The following is a 25,988-nucleotide window of genomic DNA, read 5'->3' on the forward strand; positions in this document are numbered from 1 at the left end:
ACTTTATCTGTATTCAAGCCCAAAGGATTAGTAAACATTTGGAAAAGGATAGAAGAGCTCAGTGCAACAAAGATGTAAGGAATGGCTAAAAGGCATGACCGAATTAATCCCCAAATCCCATCTTTACAGGCCTCTTTCCTGGGACCACTTTAGGTACCAATTCCGTTGCTGTCGGGATCCAATCAAGAGACAGGAAACACATAATAATTTGAACTGGGGAAGTTCAATATAAAGAATTATTAACTAATGAGACTGGAGTAACATAGGATTGTCTAGTAAGAAGTAAAGAGAACACTAAAGACCATACGAATAGCAGATATAAAAAGCTTCCATCACTTCAATGGTTGAAATGGAATTCCCAAGGACGCCCAGGGCTGAGATCCAGACCTTGTTGGGGAGGGCACAGTTGTGGCTGACTGAATGACGGAGTAGTCGCAGTGGTGTAGGGTTGGGACTAAGGCCAGTAGGTGCCCAGGGTGCAAAAGTGAAGGAAGCACTCACTCTGAGATATCAGCTCTACACTGTGATGAACCTGAGACTGAGCGCCTCAGATATGGCACCCTAGGTGCCTCACCCTTATGGGGGTGCTCATTCTCAGGGCCGCTGAAGTGCAGGGTTGGCGCCTGAGTGAGTGCTTGCTTAAATTTTGTGTTCTAAAAACCTCATTTGCCTCTCCAAGGTCCTATCTCTGCCTTGGTGCTGCACTAGCAGTGCTTGCTGGAAATACCTCCTCTGGAATTTGCTGGAAATCTGCCCTCTAGGATAGGGTGTGGAGTCTTACCAGGAGCATGTGCTACAAAATTGCCAAAGAAAGCTGCTGGCTAATGGATGCTGTTGGCCACCTTGTGCTTTAAGAGCCAGGAGCTAGAGGAGTTGCGCACCCTGAGGGAACCAGGCAAAGCCACCCAAGTTGCAGGAGCTGGGCCCGTGGGCAGCTGCACGGGGTGGGGGAGGGCGCTGGACAGCCTGACAGGCAAGCGCGCCAGAATCGGAGGGAATAGTCTACCTGCAGTGTCTTTCTAACATCGTTTACTTTGGGGCACCTGGGTGGCACAGGCATGATCTCACTGCTCATGTGTTCAAGCCTTGTGTCGGGCTCTGTGATGACAGCTCAGAACCTGGAGCGTGCTTCAGATTCTGTGTCTCCCTCTCTCTCTCTCTCTGTCCCTCCCCTGCTCACGTTCTGTCTCTTTCTCAAAAATAAACTTAAAAAAACATTTAAAAACAAACATCTTTTACTGACAAAGCTTAACATTGTGCTGATAGAGGAAAATATTCAAATAGCCCTGATCTATTTGCATTTACAAAGTAGGCAATAAAGGATGAATTGGGGATCTTAAGGGGAATAAATTGATAACTAATGTAGAGACTTTAAAGAATTTTAAAGTTAGAGATGCCTGGGTGGCTCAGTTAAGCATCCGACTTTGGCTCAGGTCATGATCTCACAGTTCGTGGGGTTGAGCCCCGCATTGGACTCTGCTGGGAGCTTAGAGCCTGGAGCCTGCTTCTTCTGTGTCTCCCTCTCTGTCTGCCCCTCCCCACTCATGCTCTGTCTCACTCTTTATCAAAAATAAATAAACATTAAAAAGTTTTAAGTTAATTTTAATTTGTGTGTGGCGTATCCCTTTTTTATGGATATCTGATTATTTTTAATAGCTTTTCTTGGAGGATGTATCTTTTTTTACTGTTGCAGTGCCAGGGTCGTAAGTTCCTGTGTGTGTGAGTGTATTCTTGGCTCAGTCTTCTGTTCTCCTTCTCATTCTCTGTTCCAGTGCCACAGTCAGTATTGTATTTATTAAGTCTTGACATCTGATAGAGCAAGTCCTCTCAGCTTATTTTTAAGGAATGTCCCTTAGCCTTCTGTGCATAGGTTAAAAAATCATCTTGTGAAAGTCTATGAAAAACTTGTGATTTTGGTTACAATTGCATTAAATATATAGATTACTCAAGAGAATTGATGGCTTTATAAAGTTGATGCTTCCTTTTAATAAGAAATTACATATTTAGGTGTTAATATCTTAGTCCACTTTTATAATTCTGTCCATAAATTATAAATATATCATTACTTTGTGTTGATGCTATTTATAAATAAAATGTATTTTTTCTTTTTTTCTATTCTATTTTTTTTTTTAAGTAATCTCTATACCCAATGTGGGGCTTGAATTTATGACTAAGATCAAGAGCTGCACGCCCTACTGACTGAACCAGGCAGGTGCCCTAAGTAAACTGTATTTTTCTAATTTTTTTACTGGTTTGTAGAGATGCCGTTGGCCTTTGTTTTCTGGTTTATTTCTGAGACATCTGCAAAATCTCTTTCTAATAAAACTGTCTGCTAGAGAATCTTTTGCATTTTTTCCTTATAGGCAGTCATAAGATTTGCAAACATCAGTTTCATTTCTTGTTTTCCAATGGTTTACATGTTTTACTTTCTACAAATTTTAAGGAGTTGCACTTACTATTTCATTATTTGGCATATTATTTCCTATATTTTAGAGGTACCATTCATCTGTATAAGGAAATTTCCTTCTACTTGCAGGCTTTTTAAGGGTTTTTTTTTCTTTTTAATAATTGGATGTTGAATTTCATTGAATTATTCTCTACCTGTTAGAGATAATTGTGCTTTTTCTTTCTAATATGTCAATGTAGTTGGTTATATTAACATATTTTCTTTTTTAACTTTTCTTTAATGTTTATTTTTGAGAGAGAGAGAGAGAGAGAGAGATAAACTGACAGAGTGTGAGCTGGGGAGTGGCAGAGACAGAGAGGGAGACACAGACTCTGAGGAATGCTCCAGGCTCTGGGTGGTCAGCACAGAGCCTGATGTGGGTGTAGAACTCATGAACTACGAGATCATGATCTGAACCAAAGTTGAACGTTTAGCTGACTGAGCCATCTAGGCACCCCAACATATATTCTCTTTTTATGTTGTTTGGTTTTTTTTTTTGAGAGACTGAGTGCAAGTGAGTGGGGGAGGGGCAGAGAGAGAAAGGAAGAGAAAGAATCCCAAGCAGGCTCTGCGCTATCAGTTCAGGGCAGGACTCAGGGCTTAATCTCAAGAACTGAAAGATCACAACCTAAGCCAAAATCAAGAGTCCTGCACTCAACCAACTGAGCCACCCAGGAGTCCCTATGTTAACATATTTTCTAAAGTTGGAGGAATCTTATCTTCTTTAAAATAAGCTTAGTCATAATATTTTTTATTATTGCATATGGTTTGCTTGAATTTTATTTTCAATTTTTATAAATATGCTCATTAATTAGATCAGCCTGAAATTATTCTTTCACATATAGGCATTTTCTTATTTGGCATAATGGCTGTATTAATTTTATCAGATAAGTTGGGGAATGTACAGGTTTTTTTTTAACTAAATTTAAACTTTTGTACAGGGGCGCCTGGGTGGCTCAGTCGGTTGAGTGTCCAACTTCAGCTCAGGTCATGATCTCATGGTTTGTGGGTTTGAGCCCCGCATCTGGCTCTGTGCTGACATCTAGCTCAGAGCCTGGAGCCTGGTTCAGATTCTGTACCTCCCTCTCTCTCTGACCCTCCCCTGCTTGTGCTGTCTCAGTCTGTCTCTCAAAAATAAATAAAAAACATAAAAAAAATTAAAGTTTTGTACATTCAGGCATGTATAAAATATATTCTATTAGGTTTGAATTTAGTAAAGTGTATCCCCTTCCCAGGTCTCCAAGAGGTGAGAAAGTAGACTGATGTATGGCCCATTAGCACCTTCAGTGACACAGTGCTATATTCAGGAAACCATGAAATACATCCAGGAAGGGTGTCCTTTACATATAACATAACTTTTTCTTGCAAAAATAAAAAGGAAAGTAGAGTAAGCTCTAACAATTTTATAAATACTCATCTTGCCCTTTTTTTCTTTTTAAATAAAGGATGATTCTTCAATATATATTATAGAAATAGCCTAGGTTATGTTGGCTGTGCTTTTCTCTGAAAAGGAAAGATCAAGACAGACAAAGCTAAAAAAATAAATAAGATCAAGCACATCATGGTATGATGCTAATTTAAAGTTATATCAATCTCTATTCACTGATTCTTGTATGATCAGATGGGACTTTGGGGAAGGATAAGGCATTTAAGAGCCTTACAGTTTGAACAAATGAACGTCATTGGCGACTCTTGATCTTGGGGTTGTGAGTTCAAGCCCTATGTTGAGTGTAGAGATTACTTAAATAAATAAATAAACTCAGATAGAGTTATATAGATGTAGGTCTCTGGGACAGAAGTCAACAGCCATAATCCATAACAACTTTAGGCGATGTATTTTTAACTCTAGGGATACGGTACTATTTATAGAGATTAGCCTCTTTTGGCTCTTGTTGGGGCAGTTGAAAAGAGGAGTTTGGAGACATCCAAGAAAGGTGACTTATTTACAGATGAATTTGTGTACCTATTTCTCAAATCACATGTAGATTTTTTAAATGTTTATTTATTTTCAGAGACAGAGGGAGAGAACAAACCAGTGGGGGAGGGACAGAGAGAGGGAGAGAGAGAATCCCAAGCAGGTTCTGCATGCCAGCAGGGCTTGATCTTGCAAACTATGAGATCCTGATCTGAGCTGAAACCAAGAGTCAGACGCTCAACTAAGTGAGAGCGACCAGTTGGTTACCAACCACCAGAGCGCCCCTCAAGTCACATGTAGATTTTGAACTTAAAAGAAGAATGTAGCACTCCCTTCCCTAGTACGTTGGTACGTGTGTCATATATTGCCACTATGTATATATTAAATCATTTTTAAAGTTGTATCTTAAAATAATAAGATCTAAAATGAAATTCTGATACAATTATAATAGTCAGAAGCAAAAAGGTAATAGGTCATCTGCCAGTTCACTGACTAGACTAACAAAACACTTTTATTATGATTTTGTGGACTTACACAAAATAACCACATAGCATAATAAGGTAAGGATGATTGAAAAATTAAAATGCCATTTCTTGAGCTTTATTGTGTATTAGGCACCATATATATAATACTTTAGAAACTGATCATTTTTGCCAATATTCTATAAATGAGAAAACTGAGTTTTAGTGGGGTAAATGATTTACCCAAGGAAGTAAGTGCTAGGAATTGGACTTTAGGACCTGGATTGAAAGCTGGGTTTGTCAGACTTCAGAGCTAATTTGGTCAATGTTCTTAACCAAAATAGTTTGGATTTAAGTCTCCAGGAGAGATATAAGAAAATAAAATTAGCCAACAATATCATGGACAAAATGGAAGTTTATTCTCACTTAGGAAAAGGCAATTTTCTTTGAATGTTCTCAAACTCTTCTTTTTCAGTTATACTAAGAAAACCCAAAAAAGATTAGTCTCTCTAGATAGTGCTATACATGTACAATGATTCTTGCTTAAAACACAGACACACACACTCACACATCCACATATACATGTGTATATAGATAGATGAAGGGAAGGGAGGTTAGGAATCTCTGGGGAACCAATAGGAAATTCATAAATCTATAATAAGGAATTATCTTCATGCAATAATGGAGAACGATAGGCCCCAAGATCTGCAGTCAACAAGCTAGAGAACCAGATGAGCTGATGGTGCCGTTCCAGTCCAGAAGCCAGCAATTTTGAGATCTGGGAAGAACTAATGTTTCAGTTTGACTATGGCCCATCTAGAAAGCAGTCACGCAGGAGGAATTCCCTTTATTCACTGGGGGACCAGACTTTTGTTTTATTCAGGCCTTTAATTGATGGTATGAGGTCCACACGCATTAAGAAGGGCAGTCTGCTATATTCGGACATTTACTCACAAGTCAATTTACTTATTTAAGTGTTGAACTCATTTGAAAACACATTCATAATGCACACTGGTGCAGTCGCTCTGGGAAACAGTGTGGAGGTTCCTCAAAAAATTAGAAACAGGGGCGCCTGGGTGGCTCAGTCAGTTGAGATCTGAACTGAGATCTCACAGTTCGTGGGTTCGAGCCCTGCATCAGGCTGTGTGCTGACAGCTGGCTCAGAGCCTGTCGCCTGTCTTTGGATTCTGTCTCTCCCTCTCTCTGTCCCTCCTCAGCTTGCACTGACTCTCTCTCTCTCAAAAAATAAATTAAACATAAAAAATTAAAAAAAAAATTAAAAACAGAACTACCCTATGACCCAGCAATAGCACTGCTAGGAAATTACCTCTATAGTGTAATTAGGGATACAGGAGTGCTGATGCAGAGGGGCACATGTACCCCAATGTTCATAGCAGCACTGTCAACAATAGCCAAAACATGGAAAGAGCCTAAATGTCCATCACCTGATGAATGGATCAAGAAGATGTGGTTTATATATACAATGGAATTCCACATGGCAATGGGAAAGAACGAAATCTGGCCATTTGTATCAATGTGGATGGAACTCAAGGGTGTCATGCTAAGTGAAATAAGCCAGTCAGAGAAAGACAGATACCATATGTTTTCACTTATATGTGGATCAGGAGAAACTTAACAGAAAACCATGGGTGAGGGGAAGGTGAAAAAACAGTTACAGAGAGGGAGGGAGACAAACCATAAGAGACTCTTAAATACTGAGAACAAACTGAGGGTTGATGGGGAGTGGGGGAGGGGGAAAAGAGGTGATGGGAATGAAGGAGGGCACTTGTTGGGATGAGCACTGGGTGTTATATGGAAACCAACTTGACAATAAACTATATTGAAAAAAATAAAGTGTATAGTAACTTTTACATAGAAGACTAAAGTGTTTACCAAAATTTAAAAAAAGAGAAAGAAACTGCCCTCAAAGAAGCATTCTATGGGATACAAAAAGTTTTTAAAATACAAAAAATGTATTTAAAAAATAATAACCATTGGGGCGCCTGGGTGGCTCAGTCAGTTAAGCGTTAGACTTCGTTTCAGGTCATTATCTCATGATCTGTGAGTTTGAACCTGCATTGGGCTCTGTGCTGACAACTCAGAGCCTAGAGACTGCTTCAGATTCTGTATCTTCCCCTCTCTCTCTGCCCCTCCTTGCTTGTGTTCTCTCTCTCTCAAAAATAAATAATAACTTAAAAAAGAGTCTGATTTTTTGTCTCTTTTTTCTTTCTTTGTTTTGTTTCTTAGATTACGAATGAGTGAAATCAAATGGTGTTTGTCTTTGACATTTCACTTAGCGTTATATCTTCTGTATCCATCCATGTTGTTGCAAATGGCCAGATTTTATTCTTTTTTATAGCTGAGTAATTTTCCATTGTATACATATGTACCACATTTTTTAAAAGTTTATTTACTTATTTTTGAGAGAGAGAGAGAGAGAGAGAGAGAGAATGAATGTGAGCAGGGGAGGGGCAGAGAGAGGGAGAGAGAGAGGGAGAGAGAGAGAGAGAGAGAGAGAGAGAGAGAGAGAGAGAGAGAGACACCCCCAAGCAGGCCTTGCACTGTCTGCACAGAGCCCTATGTGAGGCTCAAACTCATGAACTGTGGGATCATGACCTGAGCCAAAATCAAGTCGGACACTTAACTGACTGAGTCACCCAGATACCCCACCACATTTTCTTCGTATGTTCATCTATTGATGGACATTTGACTTGCTTTCATAATTTGGCTATTATAAATAATGCTGCAGTAAACATAGGGGTGCATACATCTTTTTGTATTACTGTTTTCATATTCTTTGGTTAAATACCCAGTAGTGGAATTACTGGATCATTGTATTTTTAATTTGGGGGAGAGTCTTCATAGTGCTTTTCAAAGCATCTTCACCAGTTTGCTTTCCCACCAACAGTGCACGAGGGTTCCTTTTTCTCCACATCCTTGCCAACACGTTTTGCTTCTTTGTTGTTGATTTTAGCCATTTTGACAAATGTGAGGCTCTTACTTTTTTCTTTTTCTTTCTTTCTTTCTTTCTTTTTTTTTTTTTTACTTTTTCCTGATGATGAGTGATGTTGAGCATCTGTTGGCTATCTTCTTTGGAGAGATGTCTCTTCATGGATTCTGCCCATTTTAAAATTGGATTATTTGTCTTTTGGGTATTGAGTTATAAAAGTTCTTTATATATTTTAGGTTCTAGCCCTTTATTGGCTATGTCATTTGAATATATCTTCTCCCATTCAGTAGGTTGTCTTTTATTTCTATTGATTGTTTCCTTTGTTGTGCAGAAGCTGTTTATTTTGATGTGTTCCAATAGTTTGCATTTGCTTTGATTTTCCTTGGCTCAGGATACATTATGAAAAATATTGCAATGGCTGATGTCAGAGAAATTACTGCCTGTGCTTTCTTCTAGGATATTTATGGTTTCAGGTCTCACATTTAGATCCTTAATTCATTTTTATGTATAGTGTAAGAAAGTAAATCCATTTTCATGAGTTCATTTTTTTATGTGAATTGAGATAAAGGATCTGACTTCATTTTTTGGCATGTGTTTCTCCAGTTGTCCTAGCACCATTTGTTAAAGATACTTTTCTTTCCCCCATTTAATGGACTTGTCATCCTTTTTGAAAGTCAATTGGTCATAGAAGTGTAGATTTATTTCTGATACTGTTCTATCCCTTTGGTCTATAGATCTATCTTTGTGTCAGTATGCAGAGTTTTGGTTACTGTAGCTTTTTGTTTAAAGTTTTGAAACTGGGAAGTAAATCTTTATATTTTGTTTTTCTTTTGCAATTTTGTTTGGGTATTCAGGGCCCATTCCATATGAATTTAAAGACTGGCTTTTTATTTTTCTAAAAAGGCTATTGATATTTTGATAGAGGCTGCATTGAATCTTCAAATTGCTTTGAGGAGTTTTGCTATCTTTTCACACTCCTAAGTCAGTCCATGCACGTGGGATATTACCGTTTTAACCCCACTGGTGAATTACAGTTGAATTGTCACTAAACACCCTGAGTTATTGTTAGATTCCACAGGTTTTAGCTAAATGTTTACCTCCCCCTACTTTAGACCAACTGGCTACAAATCTTGTTGTGGAGAACAGGTTCCTGTGACCTCCTTCACTGCCAGGTTTAATCATTTATTAGAATGACTCTTAGAATTCCGAAAAGCACTATTCTCAAAATTAAAGTTTTATTATAAACCATAAGGATACAAATCAAGAATAGCCAAATGAGATACATAAGCAAAATCTGGAAGAAACCCAAATATTGTTTCCATAGAATTTCCTTGTGGAATTAGTATACATTACCTTTTTGGTTCATCAATGTGTTTCTCAGCCAGAAAGTTATGTTGAGCTTCAGTGTCCAGACTTTTTAATTGGGGTTCCCCTGTGACATGAATGCTCACTCACTGGCTGCATAATTGAACTCAGTCTCCAGCTTCACTCTGCTCTCCCAGAGGTTGGGTTGGTTCAGTCCTTCTGATGACCACCTCCAATGCTGAAGCTACCTACATAGGCACAGCGTGCGTTACCTCACTAGCGTAAACTCAAGTATAATCCAGTATCAAAGACACTTCTATCACTTAGGAAATGACAAGGGTTTTAGAAACTATGATCTAGAAACCTGGGACAAAGACCATACTAATTCTTACTTATATAACAGATATCTTTTTCTTTTCTTTAGTGGTTCCTTTTCTCTTGGATCTTTTAGCTTTTAATTAATAATTTGAAAAATATCTTTATATTTTGAATACTAGCTTTTTGATAAATAAATATTTTATAAATATCTTCTCTCATTCCAAAGCTTATTTCTTTAATCTCTATTGTGAATTTATTCATAACTGAGGTATGAGTCATGTTTACTTTGCTCTACAACTTTATTTTCTATGTAATGTTGCCTTTTGGGGGGGGAGTGATGCATGGCTGTTCATGTAACTATCACTAATTCATACTCAGTCTTTTAGAAGATAAAAGTTTGGGAAATCTGTCATTTCCTATGTTTAGACAGCTCTCCTACAATCCTTAGTTCTTGACTCTGCCCAGTATTATTCTAGTATTTGCCGACATTTTGAATTCTGTTCTCTTCTTTGTTGAGTTTTTATTTCTTAGAATTCATGCCTTCTTGTATCTAAGAGAACTTCAGATTATCAAAATTGATCTTTTGTGTGGGTGGCATGTAAGAATGGGTAAATGTGTTAAACTTGTGAGTTCTAGTATATCTGAAAAGGGTTTTTCAACCAGTATATCTGTTCTTTCACAGGACATGAATTCTACTTGAAATTATTTTTCTTTAGAATTTTGAGGTTATGACTTCTGGCTTAGAATATTGTTGAGAACTTCAAAACCATTTTCATTCCTGCTCTTTTATTTATGCCGTTTTTACTCTTTGGAGCCTTTTAGGGTCTTTTCTTTGTTCCTAGTGTCCTGGAACCTAATGTAAAATATATCTTAGTGTGAATCATTTTTATTCTTTATGCTAGGTATCAAGTGAGTCCATTAAATGTGGAGATCCATGTCTTTCAGGTCTGGAAAATTTCTTAAATGCTGTTTTCTAAAACAATCTGTAATTTGTGTTTTCTTTGAAAAATTTCTAATATACAGCAAAATTGAAAGAATATTTCAGGGGTGCCTGGGTGGCTCAGTCAGTTACATGTCCAGCTTTGGCTCATGTCATATCTCACCATCAGGAGTTGGAGCCCCGTGTCAGGCTCTGTTCTGACAGCTCAGAGCCTGGAGCCTGCTTCAGATTCTGTGTCTCCCTCTCTCTCTGCCCCTCCCTCTCTCTCACTGTTTCTCTCTCTCTGTCTCTCTCTCTCTCAAAAATAAATAAACACTTGGGGCATCTGGGTGGCTCAGTCAGTTAAGTGTCCGACCGGCTCAGGTCATGATCTCATGTCTCATGTGTTCGAGCCCCTCATCAGGCTCTGTGCTGACAGCTCAGAGCCTGCAACCTGCTTCAGATTCTGTCTCCAGCTTTCTCTGCTCTTCCTCTGCTCATGCTCTGTATCTCTGTCTTGAAATAAATAAACATTTAAAAAATAAATATTTAAAAAGTTTTTAAAGGAAAGAATATTTTAGCATACCCTACATAGTCATCACCTAAAATTACCAATTGTTAACATTTTGCCACATTTGCTTTATCTTTCTAAACTCACACACACACACACACACACACACACACACACACACACACAATTTCCCCCCGCCCCAAGTCATTTGAATACAAGTTAGGGGCATCTGGACATTTTACCCATAATACTTTTAGCATGTATCTTCTAAGTATAAGGGTCCAAACAATAACAATGATATAGCAAATCTATGAAAATTTACATTAACTCATTAATATCACCTCAGACATTTCAGGTTCACTTATTTCCATGGTTCTTCAAAGTGTTTTTTTTTTTTAAGATGACATAATATTGTTTTTTTGTATGTTTGTTTGGAGGGTTTTTTTTTGTTTGTTTATTTACTTGGTTGCTTGTGTGCTTCATCTAGGATCCATTGTTTTGGTTGTTGAATCTCTGCAGTATCTTTTAATCTAGAACAGGCTCTAATTTTTTAATAAGACACTGAGTGTTTTGGAGAATTCAGGACTGTTTTCTTATAGGCTGTCTCAACAACTTCCATTTGTCTGATGACTCTCTCCGGGAGATCAGAGGTTTAGATCTGGCGAGCAGGACAGTGTACATTTTATTGCATTCCATTGGGAAGGCACATAATGTCAGGTTGTTACACTATTGGTGATAGCCAGTGTTTATAACTTAAGTTTAGAAGTGGTGAATACTAAATCTTCCCAGTAGAGAGTTGTATTTTTCCCTTTATAATTAGTAAATAATACGTGGAATGATACTATGAAACCTGTAAATATTCTTTTTCTCAACAACCATTCACTTTCTTTTAGAATTTACTGAGGATCCTAGCCTGAATCAGTAATTAGGTTGGTGAATTCAAAATGAGGATTTTCAGATTTCTTCATTCCTTCTAGCACTCTGTCTGACATTTGACAAATGATACTTAAGTTTTTTTTAATGTTTTATTTATTCTTGAGAGAGAGACAGAGACAGAGCATGAGCAGGCGAGGGGCAGAAAGGGAGAACAGAATCCAAAAGCAGGCTCTAGGCTCTGAGCTGTCAGCATAGAGCTTGATGTGGGGCTCGAACTCCTGAACCATGAGACCATGACCTGAGCCAGTAAAATAAATGCTTAACCAACTGAGCTGCCCAGGTGCCCCAGCAGAGGACACTTTTAAGCATGATCTCTTCTATTAGATATTCAGCTGCCTTGCATGACCTTCTAATTTTCATTCATTTTCCATTTCCATATCTTTTTTTTTACTTTTTAAAGAGATATCTTTTGCTTATCTCTTAAAATGTTAATGATAGTTTCTGAACTTTTTCTCTATGTAATTTCTCTTCTTTTTTTAAATTTATTTCTTAAATTTATTTTTTTGAGAGATAAAGAGAGCATGAGGGGGGAGGGGCAGAGAGAGAGAGAGAGAGTGAGGGAGAGAACCTTAAGAAAGTTCCGTGCTCAGCACAGAGCCTTCACAGGGCTCAGTCTCATGACCCTGAGATCATCACCTGAGCTGAAATCAAGAGTCGGATGCTTAACTTTTCCTTCTAAATTCTTTGGGGCTTTGTTTATTTAATCTTTTTTATAGTATAGTATTTCCTCAAATATATATTTGCCTCTCTGTATTTAGAGTGGACACTGTGAACCTGACTTAACTTTTTGTAAGCCAACTGGTAAACTTGGATGGTTATGTAGTGCCCCCATTTCTTAAGTCTTTCTGGGGTTCTGCAGCATAAATCACCCTTTTCTGGGTTTTCCTTTTGGGGTTAGGTGTCATCATTCTTTGGTTTCTTAAGCTACTCGTAATTTGTCTTCATGCTTTCCCACTTCAGAAGGTTTTGTTGCTGCTACCTTCTCTTTAATTCTCTTTGACCTTGTAGGTTTAGTCCTTTTTTAAAAAATCTATTTTGGGGCATCTGGGTGTCTCAGTCAGTTAAGTGTCTGACTTTGGCTCAGGTTATGATGTCATGGTTCGTGAGTTCGAGCCCCACGTTGGGCTCTGTGCTGACAGCCCAGAGCCTGGAACCTACTTCAGATTCTGTGTCTCCCTCTCTCTCTGCCTCTCCCTTTCTCATGTTCTGTCTCTCTCTCTTTCTCTATCTTAAGAATAAATAAACAATAAAAATTTTTAAAAATATTTTTAAAAATTTATTTCATTCATTTCAATGAGGCTTTTAAAGGGGCAGGAAAAACTGCATGTGATCCACTTGTTTCTTTGAAAGTGTATTCTCTTTCTAGAGAAATCTTGTTTTTCAAATTTTATTTTCAAACTAACTTATTTTGAATTTTGAAACTAACTTACTATATTAGGCATTCATTAAATGTACTTTGCTCTTTTGGTATGTGCCAGGGTTCAAGTTGAGTAAAGTAACAGACATTGGTTATCCTTCCTTCCTGAAGGTTGGTTCTAACTGTAGCAGACAGACATTAAGCAAACATTCACATAAGAAATTTGTGATCGTAGGAGACAAATGTCTAATCACCCATTACCAAACAAAACGCCAAGAATGGAAGAAAATAAAATGCTTTGTGAGATAATGGTGAGACGTGTGTACTTAAGATTTAGTATTCAGAAAAGATTTTTATTAGAGTATGCCACTTAGCAGAGACCTGAACAATGGCCAGAAGCTTGTAAGGCCCAGAGAGGTGGCAGTGGAGAGGGTGGTATGGATGGCTATTTAGGGAAGATGAAATTATTGTGTGTATTGGTGGGGGGGGGGCTATTAAAGTTTAGTGCATTTGAAGAACTGAGAAGACCAGTGTAGCTGTAGTTTATTGTTGAAGGGAAATAGGTATCAAGTTGAAGAGGCATGCAGGAGGCAGGTTGCTGAGGAATTGTTAAGACCAAGTCAAGACTGTGAGTCTTTCCCTAAGAACAGTGGGGAACCACTGAAGCATTTTGAACATGAAAGTGCTGGGCTGATATCACTCTGGCTGTTAGGGATAGAAAACAAGAAAGGCACACAGCTAGATAAAATGCTACTTTTGTGTCCAAATAAAAGACAATTTTGGCCTGGATCTTCTATTGACAGTGGAGATAGAAAGAACAATTTCAAGACATTTAGTCCAACCTCAAACAAGATTGCTGTACTAGTGCTATAGGAAGAGAATGGAGCACAGATGTTTTCACCTTTTGGGGCTTGATGTGTTTGCTCAGGGACTTTACTGGTATCTTTAAATCCATTCCTTTTCCTAGTTTCTTTTCTGGTATAGAAGTCTTCCAAAATAATACCTACTAAACGCTGCACAGTTACTTTATACAACTACATATATATATTGTGCGATTTCAGAACCATTCAATAATCATTGGAGCTGGGGTTCAGAATACTATCTATCTGCTTCCTTGCAATCTGCCATTAGTACCATGTTACCTCTCTCTGTTCTTCCCTTCTCTCAGGCTTCAAAGCTGGATTCTCAATTACAGTAGCTTTTGCTGCATCCCATTTTTTGCTCTCCCAAGCTTAGTCTCGTAGACTTCCTACAAACATGGATTTTATCAAATGGCATAAATAAGCCACATTCTAACCACAGTAGTCTTCCTTTTGCATTGTTCATTCATCACATTAATCTTTCATCTGGATACTGCTGTGTCTGGAGTGACATTCTCTTTTATTTCCTTCAGATTCTATGCAATTAATGTTCGTTACCTGATTATCCTAGGTTTTTCTTCTAGGTGTAGTACTCAGTGCTCCAAACAACCCTAAGAAATGGGTTAATTGGTAATTACTCGCATTTTAAAATGTATATGACACTAGATTTATTCTCTAACAAAACTGGGGGTAGAGCCTAGGCATCTTTGTATTTATCAAGGTCCCATGTTTGAAGGGGATTTTTATTTAGATCCCTTTTTAGGAACAACTGACTAATCTGTTTTCCTAAATATCTCTTTCACCTTCCAGTGTGACTTCTCATTCTTTTTACTTAATCTATTTGTCAAGTTACCCAATCATATTTGAGAACTGTATAAACTACTCATTTTTTAATGAAAATTAGTTTCAGTTAAGTCTTTTCATTTCTATTATAAAAGTTTTTTCCCTCCAAGAACACAAAAAAAGTGAATGTTTGCTTTTATATTTTCTTTCAGACTGTGAATCAAGGTTGAGACCAAGAAATTATTTCTGAAAAAGGATATTTATGGAATAGAATCATCCTGATGAGAGATAATGGAAAGACTTATAAAAAACAGCATTGAGTATTCAAGTTTCAGAGGTGATTGGGAATGTAAGAGCCAGTTTGAGAGAAAACAGGAATCTCAGGAAGGACATTTCAGTCAAATGATATTTACTTCTGAAGACATGCCCACTTTCAATACCCAGCATCAGAGAATACATACTGATGAGAAACTCCTTGAATGTAAGGAATGTGGGAAGGATTTTAGTTTTGTATCGGTCCTTATTCGACATCAGCGAATTCATACTGGTGAGAAACCTTATGAATGTAAAGAATGTGGCAAGGCCTTTGGTAGTGGTGCAAACCTTGCTTACCATCAAAGAATTCACACTGGTGAGAAACCTTATGAATGTAGTGAATGTGGAAAGGCCTTTGGTAGTGGCTCAAACCTTACCCATCATCAGAGAATTCATACTGGTGAGAAACCATATGAATGTAAAGAATGCGGAAAAGCCTTTAGTTTTGGATCAGGCCTAATTCGACATCAGATAATTCACAGTGGTGAAAAGCCTTATGAGTGTAAGGAATGTGGGAAGTCCTTTAGTTTTGAATCAGCCCTTACTCGGCATCACAGAATTCACACAGGTGAGAAACCTTATGAATGTAAGGATTGTGGGAAGGCCTTTGGCAGTGGTTCAAACCTTACTCAACATCGAAGGATTCATACTGGTGAGAAACCTTATGAATGTAAAGCATGTGGAATGGCCTTTAGTAGTGGTTCAGCCCTTACTCGGCATCAGAGAATTCATACTGGTGAAAAACCATATATATGCAATGAATGTGGGAAGGCTTTTAGTTTTGGATCAGCCCTTACTCGGCATCAGAGAATTCACACTGGTGAGAAACCTTATGTATGTAAAGAATGCGGGAAGGCTTTTAATAGTGGCTCAGATCTCACGCAACATCAGAGAATTCACACGGGTGAGAAACCCTATGAGTGTAAGGAATGTGAGAAGGCCTTTAGAAGTGGCTCAAAACTTATTCAGCATCAAAGAATGCACACGGGTGAGAAGCCTTATGAGTGTAAGGACTGTGGGAAAGCCTTTAGTAGTGGTTCAGACCTTACTCAGCATCAGAGAATTCATACTGGTGAGAAACCTTATGAATGTAAAGAATGTGGCAAGGCCTTTGGTAGTGGCTCAAAACTTATCCAACACCAGCTAATTCACACTGGTGAAAAACCCTATGAATGTAAAGAATGTGGAAAGTCCTTCAGTAGTGGTTCAGCTCTTAATCGGCACCAGAGAATACACACTGGTGAAAAACCTTATGAATGTAAGGAATGTGGGAAGAATTTTGGTACTGGCTCAAGCCTTACTCAACATCAGAAAATTCATACTGGTGAGAAACTTTATGAATGTAAGAAATGTGGAAAGACTTTTGGGAGAGGTTCAGAGATTCAGCAACATAAAAAAAGTCACACTGATGAGTAAATCTGTGAATTGGAAATTCTGTAAGTGAGAATTACGTGGTTAAGAAAGGACACAGGACAGAAAAGAAAATTTATACTAATGAGAGTCACTACAAATGTAATTAAGGTAAAATGCCTTACTGATACTTTACCACTTAGTCTGAGAGAATTTAAACAGGAAAAGAAAAACCTCTCTGAAGATCTCGATCTATATTCATTCTTTCATTATTTTTGGAAAATCCATACTTATGAATATTAAAAAAATTTTTTAAAACCATTTATTGTATTTTGCCTTTATTTTAAACATTGAAAAGTTCATTTGGGGGCTAATCCTGCTACTTTTGGGGTTTTTTTTTAATATTCTTAATTTTTTGTACATTATACAGAGTTACTGATCCATCTCAAAATTATTTTGAATTATTTATTGAGGGTCTAAATTTACCCTTCTCCCTGTTTCTCATGTGAATACCATTTATTTAATAACCATATCTATTTTTGTATTTTTATTGCCTGTTTGATGGTGAGTTATATTTTTATGCATATAAAGCATGGCTATCAGGTCAGTCTTTGTTTTCTAAATTTGCATATCTGTGTTTGTATCTGTGTTCCATTTTTGTTTGTGTTGAGTTGCTGTTACTTTTAGGTATCCTTTAATATCTTGTGAATCTGTATCTTTTATTTTAGGAGATTGCTTTATTTTCCTTTTATAAAGTTTATACTCCTTGCAAAATAACTTTTGTCTTTATTAATGTAGATATGAACAAAAATAGATAGTTATCTGGATTCATACCGGTCACAGACAATCGTCACACTTTTGGAGCAAACCCTTTAAGACTACATATCGTTGTTTTTGACAGAAAGTGTTACTGTGATACACAATAACCAGCCTTTAATATTCATTGTAAATATGTTGGTTATTCTTTTATTGGCTTCAAACTCTTCAGCTATCTTTATCGAACCCCTATTTTGTCAAATACTGAAAATTTCACCATTATAGTTACCCTAATGTCCCCTTTTGAATGTGTCTGCTTTATTTTTTATTGTTCATTTCAGATAAAATGTGTGGGATCTATTCTGCTTTTAAAGGTTTACACGTTATCGATGCTTCCCTTTGACCAGCATCCTTGACCCTGGTGTTTCCCGAACGTTAACCAGCTTACTCTTCCAGTTCCTTTTTTATGCACATATATATAATCCACTCACTGCAGAGCCTCGTTATGTGGATTCTAAAGTTGTGCCTATCACTTAATAAAACTTGCATAGTATTAGCCTTCGTCATTATTATTTTTTCAATTTTTTTTAGGGAAAAAATTTTAACTAGTATCTATGTCTTATTCAACACCAAAGACATCATAATGGGGGGAAATGATATTCATGTAAGTGACTATAAGAAAAATTTGACTAACGTCTATTTCTTATAGAACAAGGGATACTTTTTAAAGAAAAATATAAGATTGTAATGTGTGAGAAGGCAAAATTCATACTGAGTTAACAATAAAGATAGGGTAGCTCCTTCATAGAAATTTGAATTTTGAGAAATGACATCAGCATCACGACAGCATAAGATGCCTGCCTTCATTCGACCTCCAAGTTTAACAACTAAAATTCAGCATCCACCTGTAGGAAAAGGGGCCTCTGTGGTTGTTGTGAGATCCGACACCATAAGCTAAGGGACCTGAGAGGAGTCCCACCCACCAGATAAAGTAATACACTGATAGTCGTTAGTATAGATGGTGGAAACAGCAGAAGTCTGTGAACCAGCTCCAGCCCCTCTTGGCTGCATTCAGGGTAATTCTGGAGAGTGCTGATTTGAGCAGACACTCACAGATGAGAGAGCCTTTGCAGAACTTCAGATTTCATGAGGAAAGTTTCTAGCATTCTGTTGGAGAAAAAAAAAAGGGTGGTGGTAGTGGTGGCGGTGGCGGTGGTGCTGGTGGTGGTTGTAAGATGCACTTCACCAGTGCCACCTCTTCCCCAAGGCAGCACACCATGTTGCTGAACTAACCAACAATGACGTCTGCAGGTGAAAATAGTGGGTGCTTTCCTAGCTTTTGCACCTGTATAGGATGCTGCTGAAGAAACTTGTTTGTCTAATGCAGTAGCCATAGTATTGAGGCAGTACCTGCCTGACTGGGGGGAGAGAGGAGATCGTAATATAAAGAATGACTCAGGTCATGATCTCGGGGTTCATGAGCTCAAGCCCCATGTCAGGTTCTGTGCGGATACCTCGGAGCCTGGAGCCTGCGTCAGATTGTGTATCCCTCTCTCCCTGCTCCTCGCCCACTTGCACTCTGTCTTTCTCTCAAAAATAAAAAACATTAAAAAAGAAAGAAACAGTTCCTACTGGCTGCATTAAGGACTCCAGTAGGAAGCTCAACACAGGCAACTGGGGAAACCTTGCCCAAGGATCCCTCATCTAGCCTGGAGGCACCCCTAAGACCCCAAGTGTTAAACTCACACTCTCCCGATTCTTCAACTAGCCTCTTGTGTATGCTCCAAAGTATGGTAGTAACAGACAGTTTTGTTAGACGAAGAGCATGCAGAAAACAAACCAGAGTCTCTGGCAAGGGAGAAATCACAAATTTGAGCTATAGTGTTATCTTAGGAAAGACAAAAGAGGTTTCCAGCAGCCAGCCTGGTGAATTGTAAGGTTGAGAGAAGACAGGCCACAAAGGGGCAAGAAACATGAAACACATGTATTCTTACAAAGACAGAGAAAGACCTAGTTATAAGCAGGACCAACAAAAAGCATCTCTGACCTGAAGGCAGCTAGTAATGATTGGAGCAGGTGCCTACTTCAAATGAGAAAACAGCAATGCAAAATTCCAAGAAACATGAGGAATCCATGAAACATGGCATCACAAAAAGATCTCAGTAATCCTCAACTCAAAGAAAGAATTCTGTGGTTTGCCTGATAGAGTTCAAATTAGTTGTTTGAAAGAAACTCAGTGAGCTACAATAAAACACTGAAAGAACTCAGCAAGTCAGGAAAATAATACATGAATAAAGTGAAACAAAGAGAAAGAGAAATCCTGAAAACAAACCAAACAGAAATCTGGAGCTGAGAAATGAAGGAAATGAAAAATGCGATAGAGAACATCAACAGAGGAATAGACCAAGCAAATATAAAATCAGAAAAATGGAGGGTAGGAGCTCCCTCCCAGTCAGAGGATAACCAAGAAAAAAGGAATAAAAGAGAGTGGGAAAAGCCTACAAGATGTATGAGACACCATAAAACAAACAAGAATATAACTATTGTAATGTGTTAATGAATTCAGAATATAAAAAGAGGTAAATGGTAAAATCAAAAACATAAAAGGGAGCAATAAAGAGTAGAGCTTTTGTATGTGATTAAAATTGCTATTTCTCAGCTTAAAATGGACTTTTATTAGAAGATGTTTTATATAAGTCTCATGATAACCACAAAGCACAAGCCCCTTAGATTCACAGAAGATAAAGTGGTGGGAATCAGAGCATATCACCATGCAAAAGTAGGTAGTAAGAGGGCAGGGGGATGAAAAATGGAACTACAAAACAGCCAGAGAGATAGTAATAAGATGGCATTAGTAAGTCTTTACATATTAATAATTACTCTAAATATAAATTAATTGAATTTACAATCTAAAGGCATAGAATGGCTGGATGGATGAGATTCAACTCTATGCTACCTCCACAAGGAGCCACTTCAGCTTTATGGTCATACTTAGGCTCAAAGTGAAGACATGGAAAAGATATTCCATGGAAGCAGAAACCAACAGAAAGTGAGGTTGGCCTTACAGGGTTGGCCCATACTTACATAAGACAAAATAAACTTTAAGTCAAAAACTATAATGAGACAATGAAGGTCATTATATAATGATATGATGGTTAATTCATCAAAAAGATACACAGTTATAAACATTTATTCACCCAATATTGGAGCACCTAAATATATTAAGCAAATACGGACAGATCTAAAGGAAGAAATAGGCAAGAACAATAGGGGACTTTAATACTTCATTTTAAGTAATGGATAGATCATTCAGACAGAAAATCAATACAGAAGCATTTGACTTGAATCATACCTTAGACCAAATGGACTTAACAGACATATATAAAACATTCCATTCAACAGCAGCAGCAGAATATACATTCTTCTAAGTGCATATGGAATATTCTCCAGGATAGATCATATGATAGGTCACAAAATAATTCTTAGGAAATTTATACTGACATCACACCAACTTTCTTTTACAATCACAATTGCATGAAACTAACAAGAAAAAGAAAGCTGGAAATTTTACAAATATGTGGGCACTAAGCAATACACTTCTGAATAACCAATGGGTCAAGGGAAAAATCAAAAGAGAAAATAAATCTTCAAGCAAATGAAAATGGAGATTCAACAGACAAATACAAATGCAGCGTTGTAAAAGCAGTTATTAGAGGGAAGTTTATAAGCATAAATGTGTATAGTAGGGTAAATGAAAGATTTCAAATAAACAACTTTAAATGTTAAGAAACTAGAAAAAGAACAAAGTAATGCCAAAGTTAGCAAAAGAAAATAACAAAGATCAGAGCTGAAATAAATAAAATAGAAATAGAGACTAGTAGAGCAATAGAAAAGATTAGCAAAGATAAAATCTTTTCAAAAAGATAAAATTGACAAACCTTAGCTAGACTAAGAAAAAAAGGAAAAGGACCCAAGTAAAATCAGAAATGAAAGAGGAAACATTCCAACTGATATCACAGCAATACAAAGGATCATAAAAAGCTACTATAAACATGCATATGCTAACAAATTGGATAACCTAGAAGTGGATAAATTCCTAGAAACGTGACCTATCAAGACTGAATTATGAAGAAATAAAAAAAGCTAGACCAATTACTATATTCATAACAGGATTCAATTAGTAATTAAAGTTTCCAATAAAGAAAAGCCCAGCACTGAAAGCTTCACTGCTGAATTTTATCAAACATTTAAAGAATTAATGCCAATTCTTCTCAAACTGTTTCAAAACATTGAAGAGGAAGGAACACTTCCAAACTCATTTCACAAGGTTAGCCGTACCCTGATGCCAAAACCAGATGACGACAATGCAAGAAAAAAAAATTATAGGTCAATAGTCCTGATGAATATAAATGCAAAAATTCTCAAGAAAATATTAGCTAACTGATTTCAATAGGACATTAAAGGAATCATACACCATGAACAGGTAAGATTTATCCCTGAGATACAAGGATAGTTGTATAAATCAATAAATGTGATATACCACATTAATAGAATGAAAGATAAAAATCATATGATCATCTCAACAGGTACATTTGGCAAAATTCAAAATCTTTTCATGATAAAAACACTCAGCAGATTTGGGTATAAAAAGATCTTTCCTCAAACAATAAAAGCCAAATTTGACAAACCTTCAACCACCATCATACTTGACAGTGAAAGGTGGAAAGCTCTTCCAGTTCAGGAATAACACCAGGGTATCTACTCTCACCACTCCTATTCAACATACTAGTGGAATTTCTAGCCAGTGCAATCGTATGAGAAAATAAGTATAAGGCATTAAAATTGGAAGGGAAGAGGTAGAATTGTCTGTTTAGATTATACAAATTTACATATAGAAAATCCGAAGGACTCCACCTTAAAATTGTAAGAATGAATCAAAAATAAAGTTACAGGGTACAAAAACAATGTACAGAAATGAGTTGTGTTTCTATACACTAGCAACAAAATACCTGAAAAAGAAATTTAAAAATAATCTTATTCATAAAAGCATCAGAAATAATAAAATATGTAGAAATAAATTTTACCAATGAGGTGAAAGATCTGTGTAATGAAAACTACAAGACTTTGGTTAAAGTACCTGAAGAAGACACAAAGAATCAGAAGAATTATTGTAAAAATGTTCATTCTACCCAAGTCATTTATGGATTCTCTATCCAAATTCATCTGGCATTTTTACAGAAATAGAAAAACAACACTAAAATTTGTATGGAGGGGCAAAAGACCATGAATAACTTAGGTAATCTTGAAGAAGCAGAACAATGCTAAAGACATTACACTGCTTAATTTCAAACTATACTACAAAGCTATAGTAACTAACACTGGTTGGCACTGGCATAGTACCACTGGACATACTAGACAGTCCAATGGAACAGAATTGAGAACACAGAAATAAACCCTTGAATCTATAGTCAGCTGATATTTGACATGGGAGCCTAGATTATTCAGTGGGGGGGAAAGATCGTTTCTTCATTAAATTGTGTTGGGAAAACTGGATATTCACATGGAAAAAAATTGAAATTGGACCAGATTTTGTACTACTCACAAAAATTAACTGAAAATGTATTAAAGATTTAAACATAAGAACTAAAGCCCTAAACCTCCTAGAAAAAAAACGAACAGGAAAACCTCTTTGACATTGGTCTTGGCAATGATTACTTGGGTATGGCACCAAAAGTCCATTCAACAGAAGCAAAAATAAACATGTGGTACTATTTAGTAAAAGTTTGCTGCACAGAAAAAGAAACAATTAAAATGAAGAAGCAGCCTGTGGAATGGATAAAATATTTGCAAATCATGTTTCAAAACGGGTTAATTCAAAATATATAGACTTATACAACTCACTAGCAAAATAAACCCCAATAAATCATTTAAAAATGGGCAGAAGTGAGTAGACACTTTTCAAAAGAATACATACAGTAGATAACAGGTACATGAAAAGATGCTCAACATCACTAATCATCAAGGAAATGCAAATCAAAACCACAATGAGATATTTCCTCACAACTGTTAGAATGGCTATTATCAAGAAATACATATGTGCACTGTTGGTAGGGATATAAATTTGTACAGCTACTATGGAAAATAATATGGAGATGCCTTAGAAAATTAAAAACAAAACTTCCATGTGATTCAGCAATCTCACTTCTGAGTATATATCCAAGGGAAAGTATATATCCTGACTACATATCCACAGGGATCAGTGAGATATCTACAAGTCAATGTTCTATTTTCCTTTTTTCTTTAATGCTATGTTTCTTTTTTTAATGCTGTGTTTCTTTTATATGTTTCTTTCAAGCTTTTATTTAAATTCTAATTAGCTAACATATAGCGTAATATTAGTTTCAGGAGTTGAATTTAGTGGTTCATCACTTACATATAATGTCCACTGTTCATCACAATAAGTGCTTAATACCCATCCCCCATTTAGCCCATCCCCCTACCTACCTCCCCTCTAGCCACCCTCAGTTTGTTCTCTATAGTTAAGAGTCTATTTTATGGTTTGCTTCTCTCCCCTTTTTTTCTTTCCCTATATTTATGTTTTGTTTCTTAAATTCCATATACATACAGTTCCATATTCTTGCAGCATTATTCACAATAGCCAAGATATGGAAACAACCTAAGTCGGTCAATGGATAAATGGATAAAGAAGAAGTGGAATATATAGAATACCGTTCATGAGGAAGAAGGAAATCTTGCTATTTGTGACAACTTGGATTAACTCTGAGGGCATGAGGCTAAGTGAAATAAGTCAGAGAAAGGAAAATAGGATATCACTTACATGTGGAATCTGAAATAGGTGAACTCATAGTAACAGTATAGTGATTATTACCACAGGATGGTGGGGGAAGTAGAAGTTGGTCAAAGGGTACAAACTTTTACTTATAAGTTGAATAAATTCTAATGATCTTATATACATCAGGGTGACTAGATATTATATACATGAAAGTTGCTAAGGGAGTTGATCTTAAATGTTGCACTGCAAAAAAGAAGTCATAATTATTTGGGGTGAGTGGGTGGCTCAGTTTGTAAAGGTCTGACTTGAGCTCATGTCATGATCTCATGGTTCATGGGTTCAAGGCCCGCATCAGGTTTGCTGTTGTCGACTGGTCAGCACAGATCCCACTATGGGTCCTCTGTCCTCCTCTCTGTGTCCCTCCCCCACTTGTTCTCTCTCTCTCAAAAAATTAAAACATTTTTTAAAAAAGAAATGAGGGGCGTATGGGTGGCTCATTCGGCTAAGCTTCTGACTCTTGGTTTAGGCACAGGTCATAATCTCATGGTTCATGGGTTCAAGCCCCACTTCAGGCTCTGAACCGACAGTGTGAAACCTGCTTGGTATCCTCTGTCTCTTCCTCTCTCTGCCCTTCCCTTGCTCACATGTTCTCTCTCTCAAAATAAATAAACTTAAAAAAATTTTTAAATGGTAATCATTTTAAATGATAGAGGTGTTAGCTAACACTCTGATACCAATCATCTTGCAATATATATGTGTTATATTAACATATTGTACACCTTAAACTTACACAATATTATGGTATTATAGTGAATTATATTAATAACGCTGGGATTGAATAATAAATGTGGGAGTAATTATATTTTATGTATATATGTGTGGTGGTATTTATTATGTTGAGGTATTTCTTCACTATACCCTCTTCTGTAAGAATTTTTATTATAAGTGGATGTTGAATTTTGTCAAATGCTTCTTCTGCACTTGGGATGATTATATGATTTTTATCCTTTATTTTGTTAATGTGTTTCTTACTGATTTGTGGCTGTTGAGCTATTCTTGCATCCGTGTAGTAAATCCCACTAGATCATATTTGTGAATTTTCCAGTTTTCTTTTCATAATTGATTTCATATCATTGTGGTCAGAAAAGATACTTGATATGCTTTGTCTTCTTAAATCTATTAAGACTTATATTGTGGTCTACCATATGATCTAGAGAATATTTCACGTATGCTTGAGAAGATTGTGCTTTCTGTTTCTTTAGACATTTAAAATTTTTAAATGTTTGTTTATTTTTGAGAGATATGGCACGAGTGGGAGAGGGACAGAGAGAGGGAGAGACAGAATTCAAAGCAGGCTCCTGTCTCTGAGCTGTCAGCACAGAGCCCAACGCTGGATTCTAACCCACGAATCATGAGATGATTACCTGAGCCAAAGTCAGACACGACTGACTGAGCCAGTCAGGCGCCCCACATTCTATTTCTTTGAATGGAATGTTTTGTATGTCTGTTAAGTCCATCTGTTTCATATTGAATTATTTAACCCTTTTGCAGTTGATGTTTTTTGTATATGGTGTGAAACAAAGGTCCAAAATCATTGTTTTGTATGTGGATATCCAATTTTTCCAACACCACTTATTGAAGAGACCATCTTTTCCCCATGTTATATTTGTGGTGCCCTTGTGAAAGATTACTTGACCATATAGGTGAGGGTTTATTTTGGGTCTCTTCTATTTCATTGGTTTATGCACATGTTTTTGTGCCAACACCATACTGTTTTGATTGCTGTAACATCGTAATGTGTTATGAAATCAGGGACCTTAATATCTCCTGCTTTGTTATTCTTGCTCAAAAATGCATTGATTATTCAGGGTTTTTGTGACTCCAAATGAATTTAATAATTGTTTTTTTCCTATTTCTGTAAAATATGCCATTGGTATTTTTTTTATAATAGTTGACTGTCAAATTGGTTTCCATACAACACCCAGTGCTCTTCCCCATAAGTGCTCTCCTCCA

The 25,988-nt window shown here is 36.8% G+C and overlaps 1 protein-coding gene across 1 annotated transcript in view; it reads left to right on the forward strand.

The window, feature by feature from the left end:
* The window catches only part of LOC115281039 (zinc finger protein 91-like), a 239,667-nt gene that overhangs the window by 56,803 nt on the left and 156,876 nt on the right, over positions 1-25,988 (forward strand). Inside the window, 1 exon segment of the mRNA XM_029926287.1 lies at positions 15,206-16,475. Coding sequence (XP_029782147.1) covers positions 15,206-16,475 — 1,270 coding nt within the window.

This window comes from Suricata suricatta, chromosome 16 (assembly GCF_006229205.1).
Source record: "Suricata suricatta isolate VVHF042 chromosome 16, meerkat_22Aug2017_6uvM2_HiC, whole genome shotgun sequence".
Classification (NCBI taxonomy): Eukaryota; Metazoa; Chordata; class Mammalia; order Carnivora; family Herpestidae; genus Suricata; species Suricata suricatta.